Source organism: Pogona vitticeps, chromosome 2, assembly GCF_051106095.1.
Source record: "Pogona vitticeps strain Pit_001003342236 chromosome 2, PviZW2.1, whole genome shotgun sequence".
Lineage (NCBI taxonomy): Eukaryota > Metazoa > Chordata > Lepidosauria > Squamata > Agamidae > Pogona > Pogona vitticeps.
In genome coordinates this window covers 150,654,848-150,679,282 of record NC_135784.1, presented here as the reverse complement: position 1 = coordinate 150,679,282, position 24,435 = coordinate 150,654,848, and the positions used below count along the sequence as shown (strand labels likewise).

Genomic DNA, 24,435 nt, shown 5'->3' with positions numbered 1-24,435 from the left:
AAAAATGTAGTTGGGTGTGTATTAATGAAATGTGGGCTACAATAAACATAACAGGTTACTGAACATTTCCTGCATTTGCTGAGGACTTGAGCATAGATGAGAATGGTGCTGCTAAGCTCAACAGGTGAGAGAATCACAGGGACGATCGATCGATGCTTGGTGTCTTGAGTGCCTGCTGTGTCCGCATGAGATCTGAAGTGCATTCTCTGGCATCTTCAGTTAAAAGCAGGTTGGAAAGCAAGGATGGGGCAAGATCTCGGTTTAATCATCAGGCGGCCCACTGATAAATGTTGGAACAGAGGGACCGATAATAATGTTACTTATACATTGGTCCAAATCCTGTTATGTAGCATAGTAAATCGCCTTGGGTCCTCTTATAGGGAGAAAGGCAGCTTACAAATAAAAATAAACAAACAAACAAATCACACTAGAGTCAATCCACTGAATCAATGGGGATTTAAGTGAGCCCAGTCCTCTGTATGTTCCATGGACTGAAATAAATCTACTCTAACTGGGACTTACTTTTGCACAGTAAATGCTATAAGTAAATAAATTACTATATTAGCATAGTAAGTCACAATTGGAGTGGGCCCTTTTGAATCCATGGACTTACTGAGGAATCGATTTGCTTTATTCCATAGGCTTACTCTAGTACTATGCTAAGCAACAGGACTTTTGTCATTTACTACTAAATTAAAAAAACCAAATGGTTTCTGGATGACATATTTACATAAGAAAAACAAAAAACAAAAACACTTGCCTGATCATTTATCCATCTCTTGAGCCATGCCAAAATAATATGTGTCCATACATACAGTGCAGATTTCCCTGCTGCAAGTTTCATCCGTGTTGCTATTTTACTCCAAGTTGTGAATGATTAATCATCAATCATGCTCCTCCCACTAATAGCACCCTGTCATTTTCTGCTTTCCTGTGACCTTGTCCCCATTCCTGGAATAAGATGGCGTTTTAACCTAGCAGGCCCAAGCAATATGAAATCCAGCATCTGGAAGCTTATAGTCAGATGAATTCAAGCTGGAAGTGAGAAGTGGCTTTCTAATAGGGCGGGTAACATTGGAACAGATTAGCAAGGGAAGTGGTAAATTATCCAGCACTTGGAGACATTAGCTGGAGCTTGGGAGAGTGCCCAAAAGATATGTTGTCATTCAGCTGCAAATGGTTTGGTTTAATGGAAAGATTACCAAGCAACACTCTTGTGCCCTGTATAGAGAGGTTATATAGAGAGGTCCATTTCAGTGTGTTTAAAGTCTGCATCCAAAGCAACCCCATGTTGCAAAACTGAACAATGGAATCAGGAGCTTGAGTTCTTGGCTGTTTTGCATAAGGTAGCAAACCTACTAGACTCAGTTGACTTGACAAAAATATATATTTTATTATTTTCTAGAATGCTAGGAACAAGATTCAGAACACAATAAATCTAGGAGCAATAAGAACCTTGGTCCAGGCCTACAAAAATAGGAAACAGGCAACAATAAATATTTTATTTACACACATATGTAAAAATTACCAGCGATCCCAACCACTTTTTCAGTGCATATTACTTACAGGATTCTCCAAGTGAGAAGGTGAGAGAAAGTAGGAAAGAAAGAAATGCCTCCCCCTGCCCCAAAATATTTTCAACAAACACATTTTCTTGTCCAAATGTTCCAGATGAAAGGCGTGCAACCACACACACACACACACACACACACACGTCTGTATGTGCATGCACACAACTAGCATTTAGGTGTAGCTGTAAACATAAATAATACCATGCAACTTAGGGGAGCTGCCTGCTTGCCTTAGCACTTGAGAAGCAGTTGGAAAATTAATCCCAACAGTCTCTGACCAATCAGACCACTATATTGCCTGCAGCTTTGCATACATATGTGATGTCCGAGGATCGAGGAAAGCAGGCTGAGAGCAGAGCTTGGAAATATTACTTTTGTGGACTACGACCCCCAGAATCCCCCAAGTAGCCTGACCTCTATACATTCTGGTGGGAGTGGGGAGGGATTGTGGCATCATAGTCTCAGAAGTCTCCCCATGGGATACGCTTGACCCAGGCTGTTTTCCTGTGCCTAACGCATCTAAATAGAAGAGAGAGTTCCATAGAACCGTAATGGTGCTCTTGATGGGCTCACACTCATTTGGATGGGACTTGTACAGGAGAACCTCCAAGACACAGGCACCAGTCATGCTCAGCTCCAGACATAATTGGGTTATAGTCCTCAAAGCCCTGTGGATACAAGAACACAAAGCAGATTTTCTTTTTCTAAAAAGATGAGGGTCCCTCGAACACTTGGTAATCGCGTACAGTGTCTCATCTATGAGAAGGAAAGTCCTTAAAGGCTACACTTTATTTGTAAAATGGAAGGAGTTAAGTTGTGTGTCACACACACATGCACACACACAGTTTTGATTTATTGATTGATGATTGATTGATTGATTGAGGACTATAGCTCCCCAAAGTCTCCAGCCAGCATGTCCACTGGCTCGAGGACTGTGGGAACTGTAGTCCAAAAAACCTAACATTTCCAAGTTCTGCACGGAAGACGCTTCCTGTGACCTGGAAGTTTGGCCAAGTATTTCGGGACTGGAGGAGGGATGACAAGAAAGCCATCTGGCGTAAATTCAAAGGCATTTTTCTATTCCAGCCACCTTGTAGTACTTGAACAACATCGATGGCAACAGCCAAATTTTCAACTAATGGTAAGAGAGCCTAAAATCTTGGATATACTGTAATGAGCTTATGTTGAAGATTTCTGGGGCTCTGCCCTGATGAAGAGATCTGTTTCAAATTAAGCCTGGCTTAAGAATTCTCAGTTGTAAAGCAGAGAAATAACCTGAACTCTAGAGGGCTTGGCTTTGGCAAGTATATGTATATATAAAAATCATCCTCCTGGGCTTCAACCTGCAACCCACCCAATGGTGTTGAGTCTCCACTCAAGCTGTGGAAGGAGAAACTTATTGTGAAGGCAAGAATCTGCAGATACTTAGCCTGCCTCCTTTCTGGGCCAACAGAGGGTGCTAAGCTCTTCCAACAAAAGATGGGGAAGGGGTGTAAACGTGGGCGGGGTTTTTGTTGGGGGTGGGCATTTTTGGATCCTTACATTGGAACAGGAATGTCTTTTTCCCCCCCTCTGTGGGGGAATGTCCTTCACTCTCCTTTCCCGCTCACAAGCACTCGTGCAACACTTGCATGTTGGTGCAGTTCAAGCAGCTGACATGGCAGCACCAGTGGAACGTGCAGTTGCAGCGCTCCGTGACCCGCTGCGTCCGGGTCCGGTACCCTCTCCCACAGCACAGCAGCTCGCAGCCGTCCAGGGCGGGCGAGGAGCTGTTGCAGGAGCGGCCGGCCGTGCCCACCGTTCCCATCTTGCCACTGTAGGTGCAGAAGTTGGGTGACTTCTCAAAGTAGACCAGGTCATGTGGGGAAGGTGGTTTGTGGGCTGGGTTCTCGGGCTCCAAGTGGTGCAGCTCCACCCGAGAAGCCCGGTTGCTGCCTTTGTTGCCATAGATGACCCGTGAAGCCCCATCAAAGCGGTCTTTGAGGAAGTCCCCTACGGTCCGGAAAGTGGGCAGCCGCATCCAGCAGGTCTTGACAGTGCAGGAGCCAGACATCCCGTGGCACTTGCATTCCTGGCGCATCTCCGTGAAAACTGTCTAAAGAGCAACCAAAGGAAAGGAGTCTGTTAGAGATACACATTTCAGCCTTCCAAGAGCTACCAGTATAGTATAGTGGTTAGTGCGTTCAGTTGCAGTTCTAATCTCTACCCCTCTGCAAAACCCAGTGGGTGCTCTCTCAGACTGACCCTACCTCACAGATTTATTGCGAGGATAAAGCAAGACGGAAGGCACTCATGTCCAGGGCCTTGAACACACTAGAATAAAGACGGGCAAACAAATGTCGCCAGATCTTGGACAAGAGACTTGTTTAAGTGACATTTCCCAAATTCCCCCAACCAACAAGGCCTTGCTAACTGAGGAGGTCTGGAAACTATAGGCCAAACAAGTTACTTGTCCAAAGTCTGGCTACTTTTTTGTGCCTGAATACTTGGCTCCTCCATTGTACACTTTTGACATGTGGTGATTTTTAGCCAAGGTGTTATGAGGAAAAAAAAAAAAAAGGAAATCCAGGGTTCAAATCCTGCCCTTGTCAAAATTCACTATCTGATTTTAAGCAAGCCAGCACCGCTCAGGCTCAGCGTTCTTTCGATCTCATCTGCAATATAGGGATAAGGGCACTAACCTACCATCCCTCACTGTTGCAAATATTATTGGTATCATGTTTGTGAAGTGCTGTGAACGATCTAAAGTTCAGTGTTGTTGTTTTTTCTTCTTCTTGCCACAGATGAACATGTCCTGGATGCAGACCAAAGCAGACCAGGGGCGACCGGGACTTTGGTGAGATCCTGCAGCAGCCTTCCCAAAACTGACCTTCTCCAGATCCCTTGGGCAACATCTCCCAGGGCTCCCAAGTAACTAGCCAGGCTGGGCAATGAAATCCAAAAAATCTTGAGGCTGGGCAGGAAAAGCTGTCCTATGACCCCTTCTTGTTCTGCATGGTTTCTCAGGACAGGGAAAAAAAAGAGAGAATCACCTATTCCCACTGCATACACATAATTATCAACTGGGGCAATCCTGTCACATGATGTGGGGTGACGGTAAAATGCATAGCCTTGAAAAGGGAATTAGGTCAGGTTGTGCACGGCAGACCATCAATGTCTACTTGTTAGGATGGCTGTCTTTCAGAGCCAGGGTTCTTTTGTATACCAGCTGCTGAGACAAATGAGTGGGAGATTGCTACAGCCCACATATCCTGTTTGTGGGCTTCCAGAAGCATCTGGTTGGCCACTAGGGGAAATTCTTCCTCAAATCTTCTTCCTCAATTCTTCTTCTTCTTCTTCTGATCCAGCATGGCGATTCTCTTCTTTCTGTGTCTATCCCCACTCCCTTTGCTATTCCTGCAGGGAACCCTTCCTCCTCCCCCTCGCCGGGCCTTTCTCTCTGTCTCTATCTCTCTCCCCCCCCCCCGTTGGCTTGCAAGTGGGAACTCTTTCCCCTGGCGCTTTGCGGGCTCTCCTCCCACCCGCGGAATGTGGCTACAGTCTCTCCAAGCCCACAGTTTTCCCTTCCAAAGGGGTTTTGCTGCAATTAGAAGAATTGGAACCATTTCCTTCCAGATGTGTAGGAGCCCACATGGCAGCCTGGCTTGTGGTTCTGGGCTTGGCTAGCAAGTATAAAGTTTGCCTGCTTAAGGGATACCTCCCTACCATTTTTTTTTTTTTTTTTGCAGGGGGAGGGTTGGGTGGCAATCCTACTGTGGCAGCCCACTTCTCGCCAAGTGTTACTGCCACCCACATCATCCATCCCATGGCTGATTCCCTGCAGGAAAGCAAATGGAGGCACACATCTCTTGAATAGAGAAGCTCTCACACACATATATGCCCACAGGAAGTGCCACGTGCACTGCCAAGTCCAGACACAGGCAACTATCTGATTTCTTGTGCCTACCATCCCGGCACAAATGTGTTCATCGAGGCAGAGGCCTTACCCTCAGGTCAGGCAGCAGGGTGAGGACACCGTTAAGGGCAATGCTGTTCAACCTGCAGATCAGGGGCACCCATGGGGCCGTGTTTCAGGAGAATGGTTTCCTACACACAACTTAGAGAGAAGAACAAGAGCTTGCAAGGCCATTCCTAACGTGTTGTTCCACAGCTCCTTCACAAGCCTTTGAATGAGGCTTGCGTGGGGGGAAAATATGGAATAATAAATTGTGCCCAGTGTCACAGAGTGGGAGGGCAGGACAGTCGAACTGGATCTTGTTCCACACAGGATGTCCACACAGCAGTTTTATGCTGGCTTCTGGGAGAAAGCTGAGAGGAGTTAAGAAGAAGCACCTTGTTTGGGATGTCTGATTTCTTAGGGATCATGATGGCACTCTTTCAGGTCCTCAGAGATAAAAGGGGGCAGAATTTCTCAGCAAATGATAGAATTTGGTAAAAGCAACTCCTTGAAAGAGGTCAAAAGGAAACAGGAAGAAAGTGTGGAGAGGGGCCGATATCTACAGTAGTTTGTTTTTCAGCAACCTAGTATACATTGATCAGGTTCTATTTTTAGGACACAAGGGCACAATGGGTAAACAGACATATAGATTGGACAGGACTACAGATGTATGGCCTGTGGAATGGCCTGCCTAATTGAAGAGCATTGTGGAAATCTTTGCTTGTTTCAGAACTGTCTGTTTCCTGTTGCAAAAGTCCAAGGTGAGACTTTTGATTTGCTGTATATCTTTCTTTCTCAGTCTTTAGGTGAAAGACTGCTGACAATCTGGGATCACAGTGAGCTTCAACAAGAAGGCTGGTGGAAGACTGGGGCCAAATACTATACAGGGTTTTCTAAAGTGCTAACTGTGGCTAATTTTGCAGAACTTTCCAGATATGTTGGAATACAACCTATCATTCCTAATCAAGCTGTGGATTATGGGGGCTGAGGTCCAATACATGCAACAGAACTTGAAATGTGTAGTAGATGACAACCAGAACAATCATGAGTCTGAAGCATCTTTCCTACAAGGAAAGACAAATGTGTTGTTGTTGTTCTTGCTTAAAGCAGGGAGGGGTGGGCTGTAGCCTTCCAGATATTGTTGGACTGACATCAGTCCAAATCAACACAGTTGATAATGAAAAATGATGGGAGCTATAATCCAACAAATTCTGGAGGGACACAGTTGCTCACCCTTGGATTAGAATAAAAGAGACAACCTTTTAGGGACATTATTATATTTCAGTCACCAAGCATGGGTATGAAAGCTAGCAAAGAAAGCTAACAGGGGAAAAATTGACTCGGACATCCTGGCTTCCCAGAAAGATGGATAAGTGGGTCCAGGATCAAATCAAGCCTGAACAATCTCTGGAAGCAAAAATCTTGAAACAAGCTGTCCTACTCTGGGCACATCATGAGAAGAAAGGATTCTCTGGAAAAGACAATATTGCCGGGAAAGGTGGAAGGCAGCAGGAAAAGAAGAAGACCAAATATGAGATGACTCCCTAAAGAAACCCACGGTCTTGAGTTTGTAAGAGCCGAGCAGGGCAGTCAAGCACAGGAAATTTTGGAGGTGCTCATTCACGGGGTCGCCATAACTCAGAGCCAACTTGTTGGCACATAAGAACAACAACATTGGGGGAAATGGGTAGTGCAATCTCCCAGGCGAAAGGGATTGGAAGTAGGTCTACATTTTTCACATCATACAGCATTAACTTACGGAACTTGCTCCCACTATTTATCTTGACAGTAATTCACTCAAATACAGTAGCGTTTAAGGAGGATTGGGCAAAACAACACAGACAGCTCAGTCAATCAATGCAGCAAAGTTGAATCTTTGAGTTCAGAAGCGATGTGCATCACAGTGCAAGTGATTTGCAGCAACCTGTCGGGAAAGATTATTGCCTTCGGGGCTTGGGGGGAAAATGCTTTTTGGACAACTGGAATCCCCCACCTGATGGCCATGATGGCAGGGCATTCTCAGACTTGTAGTTCAAAATAGAACTGTTTTAAGCTCTGTCCTTAATACTAATCAGCAGATTGTTACACTAGTCTTTGTTCAAGCTATTCTCCTACAAGGACTACAGCGATACAAGCTGTCCAGGCCAGCACCACTCGGGTGTCAGAAAAGGAGCTTACCATCCAGGGGAGGCACCCAAAGATTTTCTACAATGCTGCAGAAGGTATTATATGAGTCTGTGCAGACACTGAGAACAGGACTCTCTGCAGTCTTGTAAGGCAGTGGTTCCCAACCTTGGGTAACCCAGGTGTGTTCTCAGACTACAACTCCCAGAGAATCTGGCCAGTACAACTCGTGGTGAAGGCTTCTGGGAACTGCAAAAACACCTGGGTTACCCAGGGTTGGGAACCACTGTGGTAAGAGATGCTGCTAGCTGCAGAATGCACAATACAGCTGCTTCCTACAGCATAATGACTTTGGCTGCCACTTTGCAGTTTTATCCCAGGATATATGAGCATATGCACATGCACATGCTTGTGCATGTGTGCACATGCACAGACACACAAACACAGAGGATTAAACTGAACAACCATTTTTGTATGTATTGAAATCACTCACAGTTAATTCTTCAGCATCAGTTTGATAATCGCATGCAACTACTCAGCAGCTATTCAAAACACAACACATCAACTTGTAATTTAAAATGATTTTTAAAGCTGTTTTGGTGTACTGTATGTGAGTGTGTATGTGTCAAGACTTGGTGAACTGTGGCCTGATTATATTTTAATTCATTAATGAGATCCATTCAACAAGTCTAACTGGCAGCAGAAGTCTCTGTGTTACCTATCGTTGGGTGAACATGGCCCTCCAGCCTCAATACACACACCTACATAATCACACATAGACAGTTCAGCACACACTTCCTGGCTCATAAGCTGTGTCATATCCTACCAGACGTCCTGCCTCGTTGTTATGCAAATTCATCAGGAAACGCAGGTCCCGCCCCTTCTCATTGGAATCGACAAACTCTCGTCCAAAGACCCTGCCAAAGTCCACGTTGTCACTACAGCCACCCCAGTGCCAATCTGGACCTCCGGGCCCTCGACGTCGGTAGTCACAGGTGCAGGATTCAATGGAGCCTTCTGAGCATGAGCGGGCCACCGAATGTGTGACGCCAGCACTAGTGATAGCAAAGATAAAAGCAGTCTCTCGGCAACCTGGAGATGGGAGGTCAAGAGAGGATGAAAGGAGGACAGGTCAGTGCATAGCATAGAAGTCAACAACTCCTTAGTGTCCTTTCAATGAATGCAGAACAAGGCCCACACCACATGCAATAGTGGCCAATGTTATTGGCGGCATGAGTACCTGTAACATCTCTTCTCTTTCTTCCCTTCCAGTAAACTCTGGGGAAATACCTTGGAGACACCTTGAAAAGTGGACTTTTCTTGAAACAGGCAGAATATACGGTACCCAACCAAAATTCCCAACATGGAACTATATTCAAGCTTTGTTTTTGACAAGGTTCCAAAATGTTCAGAGTCATTCAGAATAGGCATTGTTTGCCATTCCATGCAATAAATGGGATGTTGCTATGCAACATTCAGAAAATACAAATACAACAAAATCATTGTGTGCCATCAAGTTCTTTCTAACTGATAGTGACCCTCCCAGGATTGCCTGCATATAAAGTATTTGGAAGAGATTTATCAGTCCCTCTTCCTAGTGTTACTCTAGGGCTCTGCAGCTTGCTCAAGGCCACACAGGTGGCAGGGCACGTAACTCCATCAGCCACATACCCTTGGGGCAATCTCAGCTGCCCTCCTCCCAGGAGGCATGGTGGGAATTTGGACTCTGCAGCTAAGTGCTCCAACCTACTGAATATTACACCCAGTTTTTGCACACATAGTTTGATCTATGAACATACAGATTAAATGCAGCATTCAGAAGGGCACAGATATACAGTACTGTTTTTAAATGCATTCCATTTCATCTTGAGGTTTAGGAAACACAAATTTTCTAAATTTATCTCAAAATTATAACGGATATGGAACACTATGGAACAAGTAATCCCTGACATTGCTTTTGCCCCTTTCCTTACCTCCCTACCCCCCTTTTTCCTTCTGTGCCTTATGAATTAGATTTTAATACTGCTGACTGATTTATGTTTGCTATATTAAAATTTTGGTACAGTGCCTAGGAATTTTAGGGCCTTGGGGTGCAATTTTACGTTTTCTAGAAATCAAGACCTTCTGAACATATTGGGACCTGCTTTCAAGTAAACATGCAGAGGATTCTGCTGTTGAAATAATTAGCTGGAGATTATTATCAAGCACGCTATCATTAGCTATACCCTCCCGCTGACACGGAACAGACTGGACAGCAGGAATTCAAGTATAGAAGCTCTTCAGTGATTCTGATCTTTCTTTCTCTACCTGTGAAATATGGGAGGACACTTCGAAAGTCCAATTTCCCTGAGAAGCTCTTGGGCTCCCCTACAGGTGTGATGGTGGATGTACCAGCTTCAACTCACTAGCATGGATTTTACATGTCTGTGGATATACTGTATGTGATCATCAGGAAGAGAATATATAAGAAATCTGTCCATTGCTATTTTGTCACATTTTTCCACACTTAAAAAAAGGATTAGAAGAATCTATTTCCTTTTGCTCTCTCATTTCTCCTTCTTGTCGATTTCTGTCAATGCATTACCCCATACTTTTTTAAAAGCAAGATCTCAATAGTAATAGCCATGTCTCCCATCTACTGTACTTATAACCTCCATTCCTGCTGTCAGCAGTGAGAAGATTAATGTTATACATTTCAGTTTGACCAGTTTACCTGAAATGTACCATACATCTTGGAAATACAGTATGCATATTTTCAAGGGCCTCAGTATATTTGTTAGCCCCAGGTAAAAAGCACAGCCATTCAATCAATGGAACTCACATAACTGTTGAGTTGCCAAGTTTCAATGACTCTATCCCTTCTCTTTGGGATTAACTATTGGATTTATGCCAAGTTGAGCATTGTGCTGAACTTCAGCGGGCAGATAGTGGGTACTTTTATTCAGAAATTTCAAGCTCAGTAAAATGCCAGAACTGGTAAAAGTTACAGTTTTTGGAGTATTGCTCCCAATACACACTAGCCATCATCAAATTGGTGACTGGGACAGTGTGAGAACCATAGCTCAAAAATGTAACTTCTCTGAGATCTGCATTGTTTTCTCAGGCAAGAGAAAAGGGAAACTGGGCTTAATTGCTGGGCTGTGAAAACGAATCAGGAGAAGCTTCAGCAAAGAGTCTCTCTATCTTACATCCCAATCTAATTCCTAAAGGTGCTGTTTGTCTACACTGTGGTGTTGTCCCTGGTCATTTTGGGGTTGCTGCTGATCATTGTGGCTCTCCCCCACACACCATTTGAATAGATCATCCTAGTATTGGTGTAGATACATGGGGAGAGTATTTGTTACTGGATTGTGCTGGGATGCACTGGGTCTTCTCGGTACCACCTGTCCATACGCATCCAGAATTGCTCCCTGAGGTCTCATCAGGTTAAATTTTTAAGCTTTCACTTTTGTGCTACAGTACAACATGTATTTCACAGGGGAAAAAATTACAAAGCAGAATGTGGGAATTGCTGATATCCCAAGGAAACCATAGGAGAGGCAGTATGGTACAGTATGTGGTGTGTGTGTATGTGCAGAATGACTAGCAGAATCGTGCCCATGAGGAAGCATCATCAAAATACACCTACCCACAAAGCATCCACATGGTAATGGATTCCACAAGAGCAGATCATGCACTAGAGCAAATCTGAGCAAATCAGAAGCAAAATACAGCACAGCCTGGTAGTGGTGTAATCCCCCCTGGAAAACAAGGTTTCCTGTTCCATTTTGAGTCTTTTGACACCCTATGAACTGTGTATCATGTGGACATTGGGATGCAGTAATGGCATAATGAGTGCAAGGAAAGCTAAACAAATGCTCCGTGCGGGTGGGCTCTCAGAGTATGCTCAGCGTCTGTCAGACTACAAGATTTGAGCCATGTTTTACATCCCTCGGTGCAGTTCTAGTGGAGGATAAGAAAGCTGGGGAGGTTTTCTACTGCATCTCCCAACATCTCTAGCCAGGAGGGATTCTGAAAGTTGCACCTGTCTTAAGCTCTGCTCCTGTCCCTGGGCAAACTGTCAGGGCTTTTTTTTTGTAATGGCTGTGAAAACTTGACTGTGTAACCTGGAGGATCTGCCTGCTGCAAAATAGGCCTTCTCCCACAAATGGATTCCCAGTCATGCTGCTTCCTGCCTGCTGATTGGTGCACAGATGCTTGGAATGTAATAACGTCTTTTCATGAGAGATGCTGTGATTGGGGGTGGGGAGGTTGTTGCTCTTGTTCCTTGTGCTGCTGTGCTTTGTGAGAGAGCTGATAAACTGCCAGTGCCTGATCAAACACTGACACCATTTAGAAACTGCATGTTGGCTTGGGGATTCTGGGAAATATAGACACCCCACCCCAAAAAAACCCTTCCAAGCTCTGAATGCTGACTCAGCTTGCTCTTGGTGCAGCGTCGGCCATCTTGCCTGGACCAGAGGAATTAAGTATTCGGCTTCTCCCCTTCAGTGTTTCAGAGCTGGAGGAATTCCCCTGTTCTAACAAGATCTCTGTAATGGCCGGTGGTTCCTTGATTCAATACTGGCAGTGGAGATATGCCAGACCTGAGGACAGCAGGGGAGTTTAGAGCAGTGGTTGCTAACCTTCAGTCCCTGGATGTTCTTGGACTGCAGTTCCCAGAAGCCCTTGCCAGCACAATTAGCGGTGAAGGCTTCTGAGAATTGCAGTCCAAGAACACCTGGTCACCTAAAGTTGGCAACCAGTGGTTTCGAGGATTATCCAGCACCCTCAGCTCTGCCTTCAAAGACAACAGAATGGCCAAGGGGCTCGAAACAACAAAGGAACGGTTCTCACCCACTCACCCCAAAATCTGCTACCTGAGGGAACTTCCTCCTTCTTCCTAACAGTAAGGTCAGAAGTTAGCTCTGCTCCCTTGGGATGGCAGCCTGAAATGATCTTTAAATCTGTTGCCTGATGGAACAGAATCCTCTTTCGAACTGACTCAGCTAAAACGTTCATCAACAGAATGCTCACCCTTCATCCATAATTCTTTTGCTGGGAAGGAAGGGGGAAGGGCAAGAAGGAGGGCGTATTAGAGTAACAAAGCTTGAGAGTTTGTGGGAAAGGAATGTCTTTCCTTTTCATGGGGGGGCGGGAAATAGTAATAATGACTTACCATAAAAGCTAAAATAATACATGATGCCTGATGTACAAATCCCAGCTGTTAATTTGGTGGGATATATGCCGGGCTGTGTTTATATGTTGATCTCAGAAGTAAACTGTTTTTTTTTTGCACACAAGAGCTATATATTTGAGTGGCCTCCTCCTCAAGGCAATCTAAGTTCTACTTTTCCAAGGGTCTGTTTCACATGAACATGCATCACCCTTGTGGTGCCTTACTTCCTCCTGATGAGGAAGGGGCAGAGATTATGGTAGCAGTTGTCCAAAAATACTAGGAGGGCTAGAGCCCTCCGCCCCGGTTGGGTTGTCATGAGGACACTATGGGGCACATGCCTGTAACATCTATTTGTGCTACCCTGAGTTCCACAGAGGAATGGTGAGGGGAAAAAAATACAATGAATAATAACAACTCAGAGGCTGGAAAAGCAAGGACAGTTATTTCACCATTGGCTATGCAATAGGGCAGTATTTCCAAGACAAAACACACACACACATATATATATTGTATGAAGATGAGAGGAATTTGATAATCATGGGCTCAATCTGTGTCACTCTAGTGACAGAATACTCTTTGATCCAGTGGAGAATCAGAACAGAATTGGGGAGGGGAGAGTAACTTTTAGGGGCTCATCTTCTCCTCTTTCTGAATCTCCTCCTATGCTGTTCCAAAGGATCTCCAACCCTCTGAAATGCATCAAGGGGGTGGCAAGGGAGAGGAAGAAATAGATTAAAATTGCTCCTCTCTTTGTTCTGCTGATGAAAGCCAATGGTCACACTGGTTGGGGGATTATGGGAGTCATACTTCATCACATCCATGAGTGCTAGACAGGGGCAAGCTGCAATACATGTGCTGTCATTGTGCACATGCATCCTGATGGCTGAGTTGGTGTGGTGTAGTGGATACAATTAAGAAACAGGACATGAGAGATCTGGGTTCAAATCCCTGTTTGGCCATGGAAACTCACTGCTCTCTCTCTCTCTCTCCCTCCCTCCCTCTGTGTGTGTGTGTGTGTGTGTGTGTGTGTGTGTGTGTGTGTGTGTGTGTGTGTGTGTGTGTGTGTGTGTGTGTGTGTGTGTGTGTGTGTGTGTGTGTGTGTGTGTGTGTATCTAATAAAACCACTTAAATATCTCATAAACTTTGGAAACCTCATTAGAATTCCCATAAATCAGATGTGACTTGACAGCACATAAGTACAACATCCCAAGGACTAAGGCAGGTGACCCCTTGTAATTATCCACTTGTAATTGTGCTGCTGACGAAAGAACAACAGCCATGTTTCTGGCTTTGGCAATGCAACTGGTTGGCCTGATTTTAAAGAGAAAGAGTGTGTGCATGTTTTCCTGTTAATGAATCTATCTATCTATCTATCTATCTATCTATCTATCTATCTATCTATCTATCTATCTATCTATCTATCTATCTATCTATCTATCTATCTATCTATCTATCTATCTATCTATCTATCTATCTATCTATCTATCTATTTATTTATTTATATGCCGCCCACACTACCCAAAGGTCTCTGGGCGGCATATAAATTTATCTGTGTTATGCTGTTTGCTGCTTGCTGATAGTAGAGTTTCTGATTATTGTTTGTGATCTGTGCTTTTAGTTGCTTTAAGCAGCAGAAGTCTGGGACAGAAATATTATTATTGATGTAACAATGATCACAACAACAATAATTCATTGATTGCAATCCTGTTGTGTAACTCAAAAACAGGGCCAAGGTGAAAGTGCTGACCACAAAACACTTCCGTTAGCACATTGCACAATTGGTCACAGCTGTAAGTGCGGGAGTAGTTGCACCATTGAATTGCACAATCTGCTTTGCTAAATGTAATGCTGGGCGTAACTTTTTGTTACTCGAAGATAAACTGGATTCCAGTCGCAATGCACATGCTCAAGTTGCTTAAATCTCATTGATACCAGTTGGCTTTTACAAGCCCAGTTGTGTGCAAGATTGAAATGATACACATTTCCTTTTCCAGGACTGCTACTAGCGTCTTCTTCTTCTAAATACTGTATTGTTCTTAATAAATGTTTAAGCTGCCCAAATCCACTTCAGCCACACCCCAACAACTGCTGTTCAGTTTCCCAGAACAAAATTGTATTGTGAGGGCAACTTTAATGACATAATCAAATCTAGTCCCTGCAAACAAGAAACCAAACACCAAAATCAGTAAACTGCTTTTGTATATATTTTGTCTATTTATATCCTAGGACTTCTTTAAGAAGTTCCGAGTAATTTATATCAGGAGTGTGCAGTGAGAAGACTTCAAGCCTCCATTGAACAAAATGGATTTTTAAAAACATGCATTGAATGAGTTCTGAAGGATTTTCTGATCCTTGAGAATGTCAGGGTATTCAGAATTAGAATTTTATGTACACATCTAGCATTTCCTGAAGCCATTGAGAATTCTCTTGGTCCTCGCCTCCTGCATGAGGCCAGACTACAATAAACAGTGCATTTTACTTTTGCTTCTCCGCAACAAAGTAAAGCAGTATGAGATGGTTTTCTTTGTGTCATGTTAACATGGGCTGAGACAAAAAAAAGTACTCCAATTACAAAACGCAGTAGATTTTGCTATAATTTGTTTTCTTATTCTAGCTGGGGTTTTTCCTGTCAAAAATAACTGCACAAGGCAAACAGTTGAAACTCAGAGACATTATTTACAAATGTTGAAGTGATAGTGTCATAAAATGCCTAGTTTTGTATGATTTACTGCAGCAAATTATGTCTCTTGGAGTAAGAATATCCTGTCAAGCTGAATAAAGGTTGAAAAGCAAAACTAGCTTCCTTAGGTCCACAAACTGAAGCCTAAAGCAAATAGCATATACTTAAATTTAAAGCATTCTGAGTCCAGGAATTTTGTCATTTCAGCAGTATGATTTAGAGTGAGAGTCATCATTTTTGTTGTTGTCATGGAATTCTGAAATCCCTGCCAATCTACTGCAAATCAACCAGAAATGAAGCAGTAGATCCAGATCTACCTTCTGTTCACCCCTACCTTACAAAAGGGCTGTTAGGCAGCCTCTGAGTCTGGCCAGCAGGTTGAGACTGGTCAGCAGCGTGGCCTTCAGAACAGTTTTGCTGGCCATTATTTTCTAGAACCCTATGTGTGAGAGAGGGGGGGTGTTGTGTCTGTCTGTCTCTCTCTCTCTCCCCCCCCGTGTGTGTGTGTGTGTGCGTGTGTGTTTGTAAAAAGTCCTGTGGTGAACGGACACATGCTATGGTGCAGATTCATTGTTTGGAAAGAGGGAAAGGGAATGGAAGGGGTAAGGAAAAAAGAAAAAGACTCTGTACATGAAGTAGAACAAACAATGGAGAGGAAAAGAGATTCTGATTGGAATTCTGCTGGAGTTTCTTTGCCAACGCTAATTGCACCTAACTGTTGAGGTGCAGCTCTGTTGCACACTCAGGTACATGATCAGATATGTAACTGAAGACACATCCCCGTTCCTCCTCAGTTACCTGCAACTTCCAGAAACCTGTAGGGAACATCAGTAGAATCCTGACCACCCTGTGAGAATCTTTTCAGCATTATACACAGCTAGTGGCCGCGAACAGTAACAAGGTCTCCAAGTTCTGGTATCCTTTCAACTACACTAGACTTGTCCCAGAAAAGGGAAGAGACCCCCATCCCCAGCTTCTTCTTTCTCCCCCACCCTCCATCTCCCAAAGCCACCCTTACCTCTATTGACAATCTTGCCGAAAATGTTGGGCCCCGGCATGGTGGGGCAATTCCACCGCCGGTTGCGGAACTGCCACTTGCATTCCTTGATGGCGCTCTGCAGGCCGCTGCTGATGCTGTGGAGGATGCCGGGGTTCTGGCGGATCAGCTTGCGCTGCTTGCGGCTCAGCAGCTGCAGGGAAGGGTCCAGCACCAGCTGTACGTTCTTGGAGTCCATCAGAAGGTTGGTGGAGGAGGCCACGTTGATGATTCCCCTGTGGGCAAAGAATGGAAGGGCCTTCAGTGTTGATGGCGACAGCTAGAACACAAAGTTTCAAATATTTGGAATGTAACTGCTGTACATTTTAGATTTCCCCAGGCAGAACTGTGGAATGTGAAATTCCTAATTTAACATTTGAACGCCCGCCTTTGAACACTGGCAGATTGGCCAGGAACCAATATGGTGGACCATGGGCAGGCCTGCTTCCATAAGTGAGAGAGTTGATCTCTTGTCTCCTGGGCAGCAGCCTGCCCCTCCGGAACCCCAAAAGTCATCTGTGGAGGGTTCATAGACCTTTTGGAACAGCTAATGATTACAAGGAGATAAAGAATATTTCCTCATGCAGCATCAGCATCACATTGGTTTTATGCCATTGTTTATACATAAAATGTGAATTATTTAGACTGTGTGATGATTTGGTAAGCATCAAATACGAAATCGCATTAGTTTTCACCTAACAAATATGAAATATTATTGCACTTCAACTATTGCATCTTGGGGCAAGCTACGTTCCCATTGCACATTAAATATTTTATCTCTGTGGGCTAAATCTGGTTGTTCATCCTAACTAGATTTATGCATGTGAATGCATAAGTATTGGGAATGCATAAGGAATTGCATTATTGACTAAAATCCCATTCATTTAATGAATCTACTCTTTTTGGAATTAATTATTGTTTCAATTCAGTTGTACCATTCCATAAATTGCTCCAAAAAAGCTGCCAACAATTAAAATCAGTTAAAGGAAGAACAACAAATAATAAGAACCAAAGAGACAAGCATAAGAAGTGGTAACAACCATAAAAATACATGTCAAATCAGTTCAAAACTTAGAAATGGAAACTTCCTACAGGCTGGTTTATTGCTGAAACTATCATAAGAATCACCTAAAACAGTGGTTCTTAACCTTTTTGAAAGAAACGCCCCCTTGAGCCATTGAAGAAGTTATCATCGCCCCCTTCCCCACGGTGATGATATCTTATTTATTTATTTATTTATTTATTTATTTATTTATTTATTTATTTATTTAAGACACTTAAATCCAATGACCTCTGAAAACAAAATTCAATTCCAAGAAAATGAAATGCTCCCAAAAAGTAACATTTAATTATTTAGTTGTAAGCGAATTTTAAGATGCAAAAAGAAATATAAAAAGGGCATAAAAACAAACCGCAATGCAGGAACTAAAAATTTCAAGACAAAAACTCTGAAACTAAATTAAGATTGGAGGAAAATATATATTCATGCACACTGTAAAAAGGCTGCAGCCATCTTAACAGGTTTGGCTTGCTCCAGCGCCCCCACACCGCCCCTTTTTGTTCTACTGCCCCCCTGAAAAATGAAATCGCCCCCTGGGGGGGCAGTATCACCCACGTTAAGAACCACTGACCTAAAACATACCAAAGAAAGAAACTGAAACTGTTAACTTGGATACCTTTCTACAAAGAGTGAGACTTTGCTGAGAGGCGGAAGGTGGAAGACTTAAAACAGCAAGTAAGAAGGGCCTCCTTAGGCAGGAAGTTCCAGAGCTTAAACGCAACCACAGTTGAAGGCCCTCTCTCTAGTTTTAACCAAATGAACATCAGACCTTGGTGAAGCATTCAGCAGTCTCTCCCCTGGTGCTCTCAATGAACAGACGAGTTCATAACAAGCCCTGAAGCCATAAATATTAACGAGTAGGACCTTATCATTGTGGAGGACTGAATAGAGTTACTCCCACTTCTCTTGGGGAATCTGCATGATGAGCCATGAAGAAATGATCTCAGTCACCGGACGCCTTGGCTCCACCAGTGGCATCAAGGCCTATAGACAGGGTCTCAATCCAGTTATTAAGCGGGAGGAGAGCCACATGTTCCCATTTTTAGCCAGATGGCACCGCAAATGTCTGGAGCATTGCCAAAAGTAAATTTCATAATATGTTTGAAATCTGGTATATTTGGCATGCCTGGAATGTGGAACGACTTGTGCGAGAATTTCCTTTCCCCAAATCCTATTTCATCAAAAGAGTGCGGAGAAGACTGAAACGCCGAGCGAATCCCACGAAAAAAAGGCATTGGGCAGGGCAGGCTCCCATAGCCAGCTGGCACACAAAGAGTTCTAGCAGGGAGCAGCTCGGGTAGGATCATTTAGAAGGCAACCTTCCCTGTCTTTCTGCAGGAGTCCAGTCCGCCTCTGGACCACCCCCCCCCACCCAAGGCCATCAACACCACCAGCAGCAGCGCAAAGCCCTGCCCTAGTCTGACAGTCACTTTCCTCTCTCTAGCACTGCCCTTCCAGATGTGTTGGGATGGCAGAGGCCGGAACTAGCCACTCAAACCCTACAGGACCCCTTCACCACAGTAGTTGTGGATGATGGGAGCTGTAGTCCCAATGTATCTTAGATTAGATTGTGGAGAGCTGTCTACGAGAATTTCTGCTAACTGCCATGGTTAATATGTGTGGATGGACCTAGCCTTTTCTGCCCAATTTTAAAGGCTATTAAAGCCGAGGAATCTAGCAGCCATTATCAGATCTTTTGACAGAGAATTCTATATGTTCGTGATACACTGTGTGAAGTAGTAGTTTCTTTCTCTTTTTACCCCGCCCCCCAAAAAAACAACACAGAAAAATTATGGTCTTGGATACGGAGCAGAATACATCATCATCAACAATTTCAACACAACCCATTGCTACTGTTTTTATTACATATAAACATGTATAAATATAAATAGCAATTAATAATGGTATGCTATGTATATTATATTGCTAATATATGAATAATATAATTAATTGTTATTTTGTCAATAATGTAACTAAAATAAAAATAAATGTATGATGATTAATGTTTATGTTTGGGTGTATGTTATGACAACAACGATAACCAGCTTTGTATTGAAATCCATATGAAAGACTTCTTATAAGTAACTTGTCCTATTGATTTCACTGGGGCTTCAATGCAAGATGTACAGGTGGACCCTTTAAAATATATACAACAATTTCATTTTTCTCCTCATCACCCTCTTCATCCAGGGCAGAGTCTAGAGGCAAGTCAACTGAAAAATAAGAGGAACAACACACTAGCAACTCATCTTTAAGTCGCATGTGCTTCAGGGTCAGCCTAGCCATCATGCCCCACCCAGTGGAGGCTTCTGAAAACAGCACCTGTGCGGTAATACCACATGCAGTGGTTGCAAACTGCAGGTGGCTCCTTGCCACCTGGCTCCTAGACATCATGCGAAGAGCTTCCGTAGTAGCACCTCGCATTCAGCATGTGTCCTGGCAATGCTGTCCTGTCCACAGGATAGAGAGGATCCACATATTAAGACATTCCACACGCCAAGCAGATGCTATGGGGAACAGCCTCAGTTGGTGTGACTTAAAATCAGAGGGAAGGGAAGGCTGACATAGGTCATAGGACCCTCCTCGTGGATTGCACTTCTATAAAAGGCCATGTTTTTTTGTTTCAGAAAGTATTGGTTGAATTGGCGATCCAGTGGTATCTGGTAATATGGTTGGTGCTAATTTCTGGTAATGGCCATAAACTGCTTTTAATTCTTTTCATTTTTAAGAACTAGATCCTATCACTAGCTGCTTTTATGCCTGAAGGCGTGGTAAATAGAAACTGAAATAAATACAGTAAATAAATGTAAATTGGTGCTATCTTGTCCCTTAGCTCTTAGTATTATTTGAAGGTAAGCTGCTGACTGGTTCTACATGCCTAACACTTCAATCCACAACTTATGTATAAATCCACATGCAATTTATGTTGCTCTATTGATGCTGCTCTGTGACTTATTACTAACAAGTAACTTGCAGATTAGAACTTCTACAGCTAGAGTACCAACCAAGCAACATGTGGATAATGTTTCACTGATGGAACTATTTATGTACTTCCTAAAGAGCTATAGTCCTGAAATTTGATATATAGATGGCTCAACACATCTCTGTGAGTAGAAAAATCTCTGAAAGAGAACAAAGGTATTTTACCTCCTCAGGCTCAAATTGTGCTCCTCACTATTTTGAAGATGCTTTCAGGAAACCAGATAAGCGAAAATTTGGCAATCATGCAACTGACGAAAAATAGGAGAGAAAGATTTGTATACATGTCTCCCTCAGGGCCAGCCTAAGCCATTTTCCTACCTGAGGCAAAGCAATTTAAACACAGGGACTCTTACTTTGATTAGGTCAAATTGCAGAATAACCAGGGCTAGCCAATTTTGGCATGCAAGGAAGAAATTCCCACAGACAGACCTCCTCGCCCTAAACATAGGATCATCATCATCTGCCATTTAATAAGTTCTGATGGATTATCTTTAAATAATAATAAAATACAAAATTGAGTAATAATTATTGAATGACTAACAATTTACTATCTTTTATTGACAATCAAAATTTCCTGCCTGAGGCAACTGCCTGATCAGGCTAGCCCTGCAATGTGATGAAAAGGCAAGATCTGCGCTTCTGAAAGATTTCTGGTACTCTGAGGTGGCCCAGAAAGCTAGATATTGAGGCACACAGGGATGATTAAAACTGCCTCAAAACAGGGCATGTCCCACAAGTGACAGCTGAAGTCTGACGTGTACAGACCGTCCGTACAGTAGGCCAAGTCTCAAGCTCTGCAAGGTGGAGTATTTGGGCAGGTAACCATTATATGGATCCTCCGTATGGACTCAAAAGAGGCGTTGTTGTTGTGAAATGTCAGGTAGAATTAAAACTTCGCCACTGCTGAATTTATGTATTTGCATCACGAAAGACATTTGGCCTCGCTAACACGCTCACTGGAACAGGAATGGCACAATTGTTCATGCACTTTCTGGTGGGCTAGAATCCTAACATTTTGGAGGCATGTCATACAAGGTGTACAGTTACCATGTAGAAGTGTGGGAGCTGCAGTACCTCCTCAGACTTATTGTGGTGACCTTATATATCGTTAAATAGTTTCTGATTTTTGATGACCCTAATTGGTTTTTTTATGCCTGTGAGATGCTCAAGGAGTATTTCACCTCAATTCCCATGACTGAATGAGGATCTGAGTGTGGTTCTCCTGAGTCCAGGTCCCCCTGAGTCCTGCTCCAACATTCTACCTGCTGTATCACACTGGCTCTCACACTTGCAGATTTACACTTAATTTTCATATTCCAAGACAAAGTAAAGCTACCCAATTCATTCTGCTGCATTAAGCAGTTGCACATACTAATAAAGGATTTTGCACACCTGATGCTGGCTACACTAAAAGTCATCCTAGTCTCTTGGAAATTTGCATTTTCAAAATGCGAATTGCTCCAAGTAACCGGTTAGATGGATTTTGTAGTTCTACAGGCCGCTTCTCTGTACTGGAGCTAACAAATGATCCACACAAATGCTGGACTATAATATCTTTATGCCCGAGGATTAAAGCAACCAACTGCAAGTGAATGTACAAGGCAATACAACCCAGAATGCAAACACAAAGTACAGATGCCTCTCCTCTGCTATCAAATTCATAAGAAGGATGATCCGACATGTGCTTAAAGAGCAGAGGAGTGGCTTGGGCTTGAAATTTGGCTGGCAGGAGTATTTGGGACATTGTAGTTCAAAAAAAGTAACTTTACCAGGTTCTGTCCAGGATCCACTGGTAGCCTTGGGCTGGTCCGCTAAAAAATATCTACAGTATTTCATAGATCTACCTCTGGGAGTAATGAATTCCAGAAACATTGTCACTTACTGGGAGCACGGCAGGATTTTTTAAAATGCTACTGGGAGTAGAAGAGAAAGAGAGTAGCAGTTCTGATAGTCCTATCAGTGGTAGAGGAAGAAATGCTAGAAAGAATGAAAATTTTGCAACAACAGATGCAAAGGAATAAATAGCAGCAAAAGTGCACAATTTATTCCCCAGACTGAACACCTAGCCTCCTAACTTTTTAACCTGTATTTTTATTAACAAGTACTGGAAGGCCATGATACTACTCCTGTGCAGCACCACTGATGATATTGGTGATGCTGCATCTTGTTAGTAGTTTTTCTAAAAAAAACCCTGTATGGCCCGATCATATCTACAAATCTAATCCTAGCAGCAATTTGACTGGAAAAGGTTTTGTTGGGATTTCTTGTTTCGTTTTGTTTTGTTTAAATTCCATCAGAGTGCTTCCTGTAGGCGACAGACCCAAGCCTGCCCTGGTCTTTGGCTAGAACAGAATCCTTCAGCAAAAGGCCAGGCGACATAACGAGCCTGCGGTTGGGCATCCTGCAAGCCAAAACCACGTTCAGATCGCCAGCGTGCGCCCCCTCGGATCTTCGCTTCACTGTTCATCCACCTGGGCGCTTGGCACCACTTTAAGACGCTCTCAGGCGGGAGCACCCCGGAGAGGGCTGCAGCGCAGGTGATCTTCCTGGAAGCCGTCCTGCGGCGTTCTCGATCCCACCTCCTCCCGAGTCCCTGAATTTTGGGAAAGGTTGCCAAAATAGCGCAGCCGCGCGTAAAGCGCACTTACCACCATCGGCCGCTGTTATTCACCGCCAGCGTGTTGGAAAGCGAGGAAAAAGCCAAAACCCACAAGGTCTTCAAGCCTAGCATTAATGCCACGGGGCTCATCGCTTCGCCTGCCCTGCCTGCCTGCTCGGCGGAACCGCAAGGGGGGGAAAAGCGGAGCGAAAATGGGTGGGTGGAGGGAGAGGTGGGGTGGCGCGAAACCGTCTCCAAAATCTTTGCGGGCCAGGCGCGCACCGGGCGCCCAGGAAAAGGGGGGCGTCCTCGCTTGCGAAGAAAAAAGGTTGAGTCCCGATCCAAGTTTTAAGAGGGAGGATGGGACAAAGAGAAGTTGAAACGAAAAAAGTTCTCCCCAAGAACCGCTCCAAGGGTTTCAGTTTTTGGCAGTTCCGTCTGGTGGTGATGATGAGTCTTCCAAGGTGGAGCAGAGGAGAAAGGGCTAGCGCGAGGGGAGCGGTGCCTGGCGCCCTGTGAGCCCGGGGCCTCTGGCAGCAGCTCTGCGATCCCCTCGCCCGGACCGGCTTCTTATAGAGGCTGCGAGAAGGGTCGCCATGGAATGAGCCATCCAGCCAGGAAGCCCCTGCGCGGTGCGCTCCCGCGAACAATGCGCCCTTGCGCGAAAAAGACGCATCACAGCTCGACGGGGAGGGAAGTTGGGGTGGGGGTGGGGGTGGGGGGGGTGGACGAGAGACACGGACGGACAGACAGACGGACGGACGGACAGAAGCCGCCAAGGCCCTTTTGACGGGCCGCTCCCCTTCCCGTCAGATTAAATTCCAAGAGGCCCGAGGTAACTTCACGCCTCTCTTTCGGGAGGAGCGGGGCTTCTTACTTCATGCTTGTCATTCCGCGGCCCCAGCCCCCACCCCACCCCACCCCGCCCCAGCCCAGCACCGGGCCACGGCCAGTCATGCGTTCCGAGGGATTTCTGGCCGCCGGGCGCTTTTCTCCGACGTTCATGACCCAACGGAAGGACGCCCGGATCTCGAGGGGACGGAGGGACTTGCCGCAGGAAGGCCCCGGAGCGCCGGTCACGAGGCGGAGAAGGGCTGGAGAGCGGATCCTGGCTCGGGGTCGCCTCGGGCCCTGAGGAGTTTCTTCGGCGTCGGCAGCCACGGCTCCATCCCACGGGGATCGCCTCGCTCGCTCGCTCGCTCTTTCTGGGACTCTCCAGTAGCTCGCCACACTTGGCCGCCGAGGCTTTGCGGTGGCTTCGTTCCTCCTTGCCGGAGTCTTTTGGCTG

General features: G+C 44.6%; 1 protein-coding gene across 1 annotated transcript; it reads right to left on the bottom strand.

Moving 5' to 3' along the window:
• Positions 1-243: 243 nt before the first annotated feature.
• On the bottom strand, positions 244-23,857 carry WNT1 (Wnt family member 1). Its single transcript, XM_020786330.3, has 4 exons — positions 23,197-23,857; positions 16,489-16,742; positions 8,459-8,724; positions 244-3,666 (listed from the first exon to the last, which is right to left on the bottom strand). Exons 1-4 carry the CDS (start codon positions 23,295-23,297, stop codon positions 3,178-3,180), a joined length of 1,110 nt encoding a protein of 369 aa, XP_020641989.1. The 5' UTR covers positions 23,298-23,857; the 3' UTR covers positions 244-3,177.
• Between the last annotated feature and the right edge of the window lie 578 nt (positions 23,858-24,435).

Bases quoted from the DNA above. Each gene is read 5' to 3' on its own strand.
- WNT1 (XM_020786330.3), bottom strand. From the start codon at position 23,297: ATGAGCCCCGTGGCATTAATGCTAGGCTTGAAGACCTTGTGGGTTTTG. The intron at 16,743-23,196 runs GTAAGTGCGCTT...CTTTGCCCACAG, and splicing joins AATAACAGCGGCCGATGGTG to GGGAATCATCAACGTGGCCT. The intron at 8,725-16,488 runs GTAAGGGTGGCT...TCCCATCTCCAG, and splicing joins CGGCAAGATTGTCAATAGAG to GTTGCCGAGAGACTGCTTTT.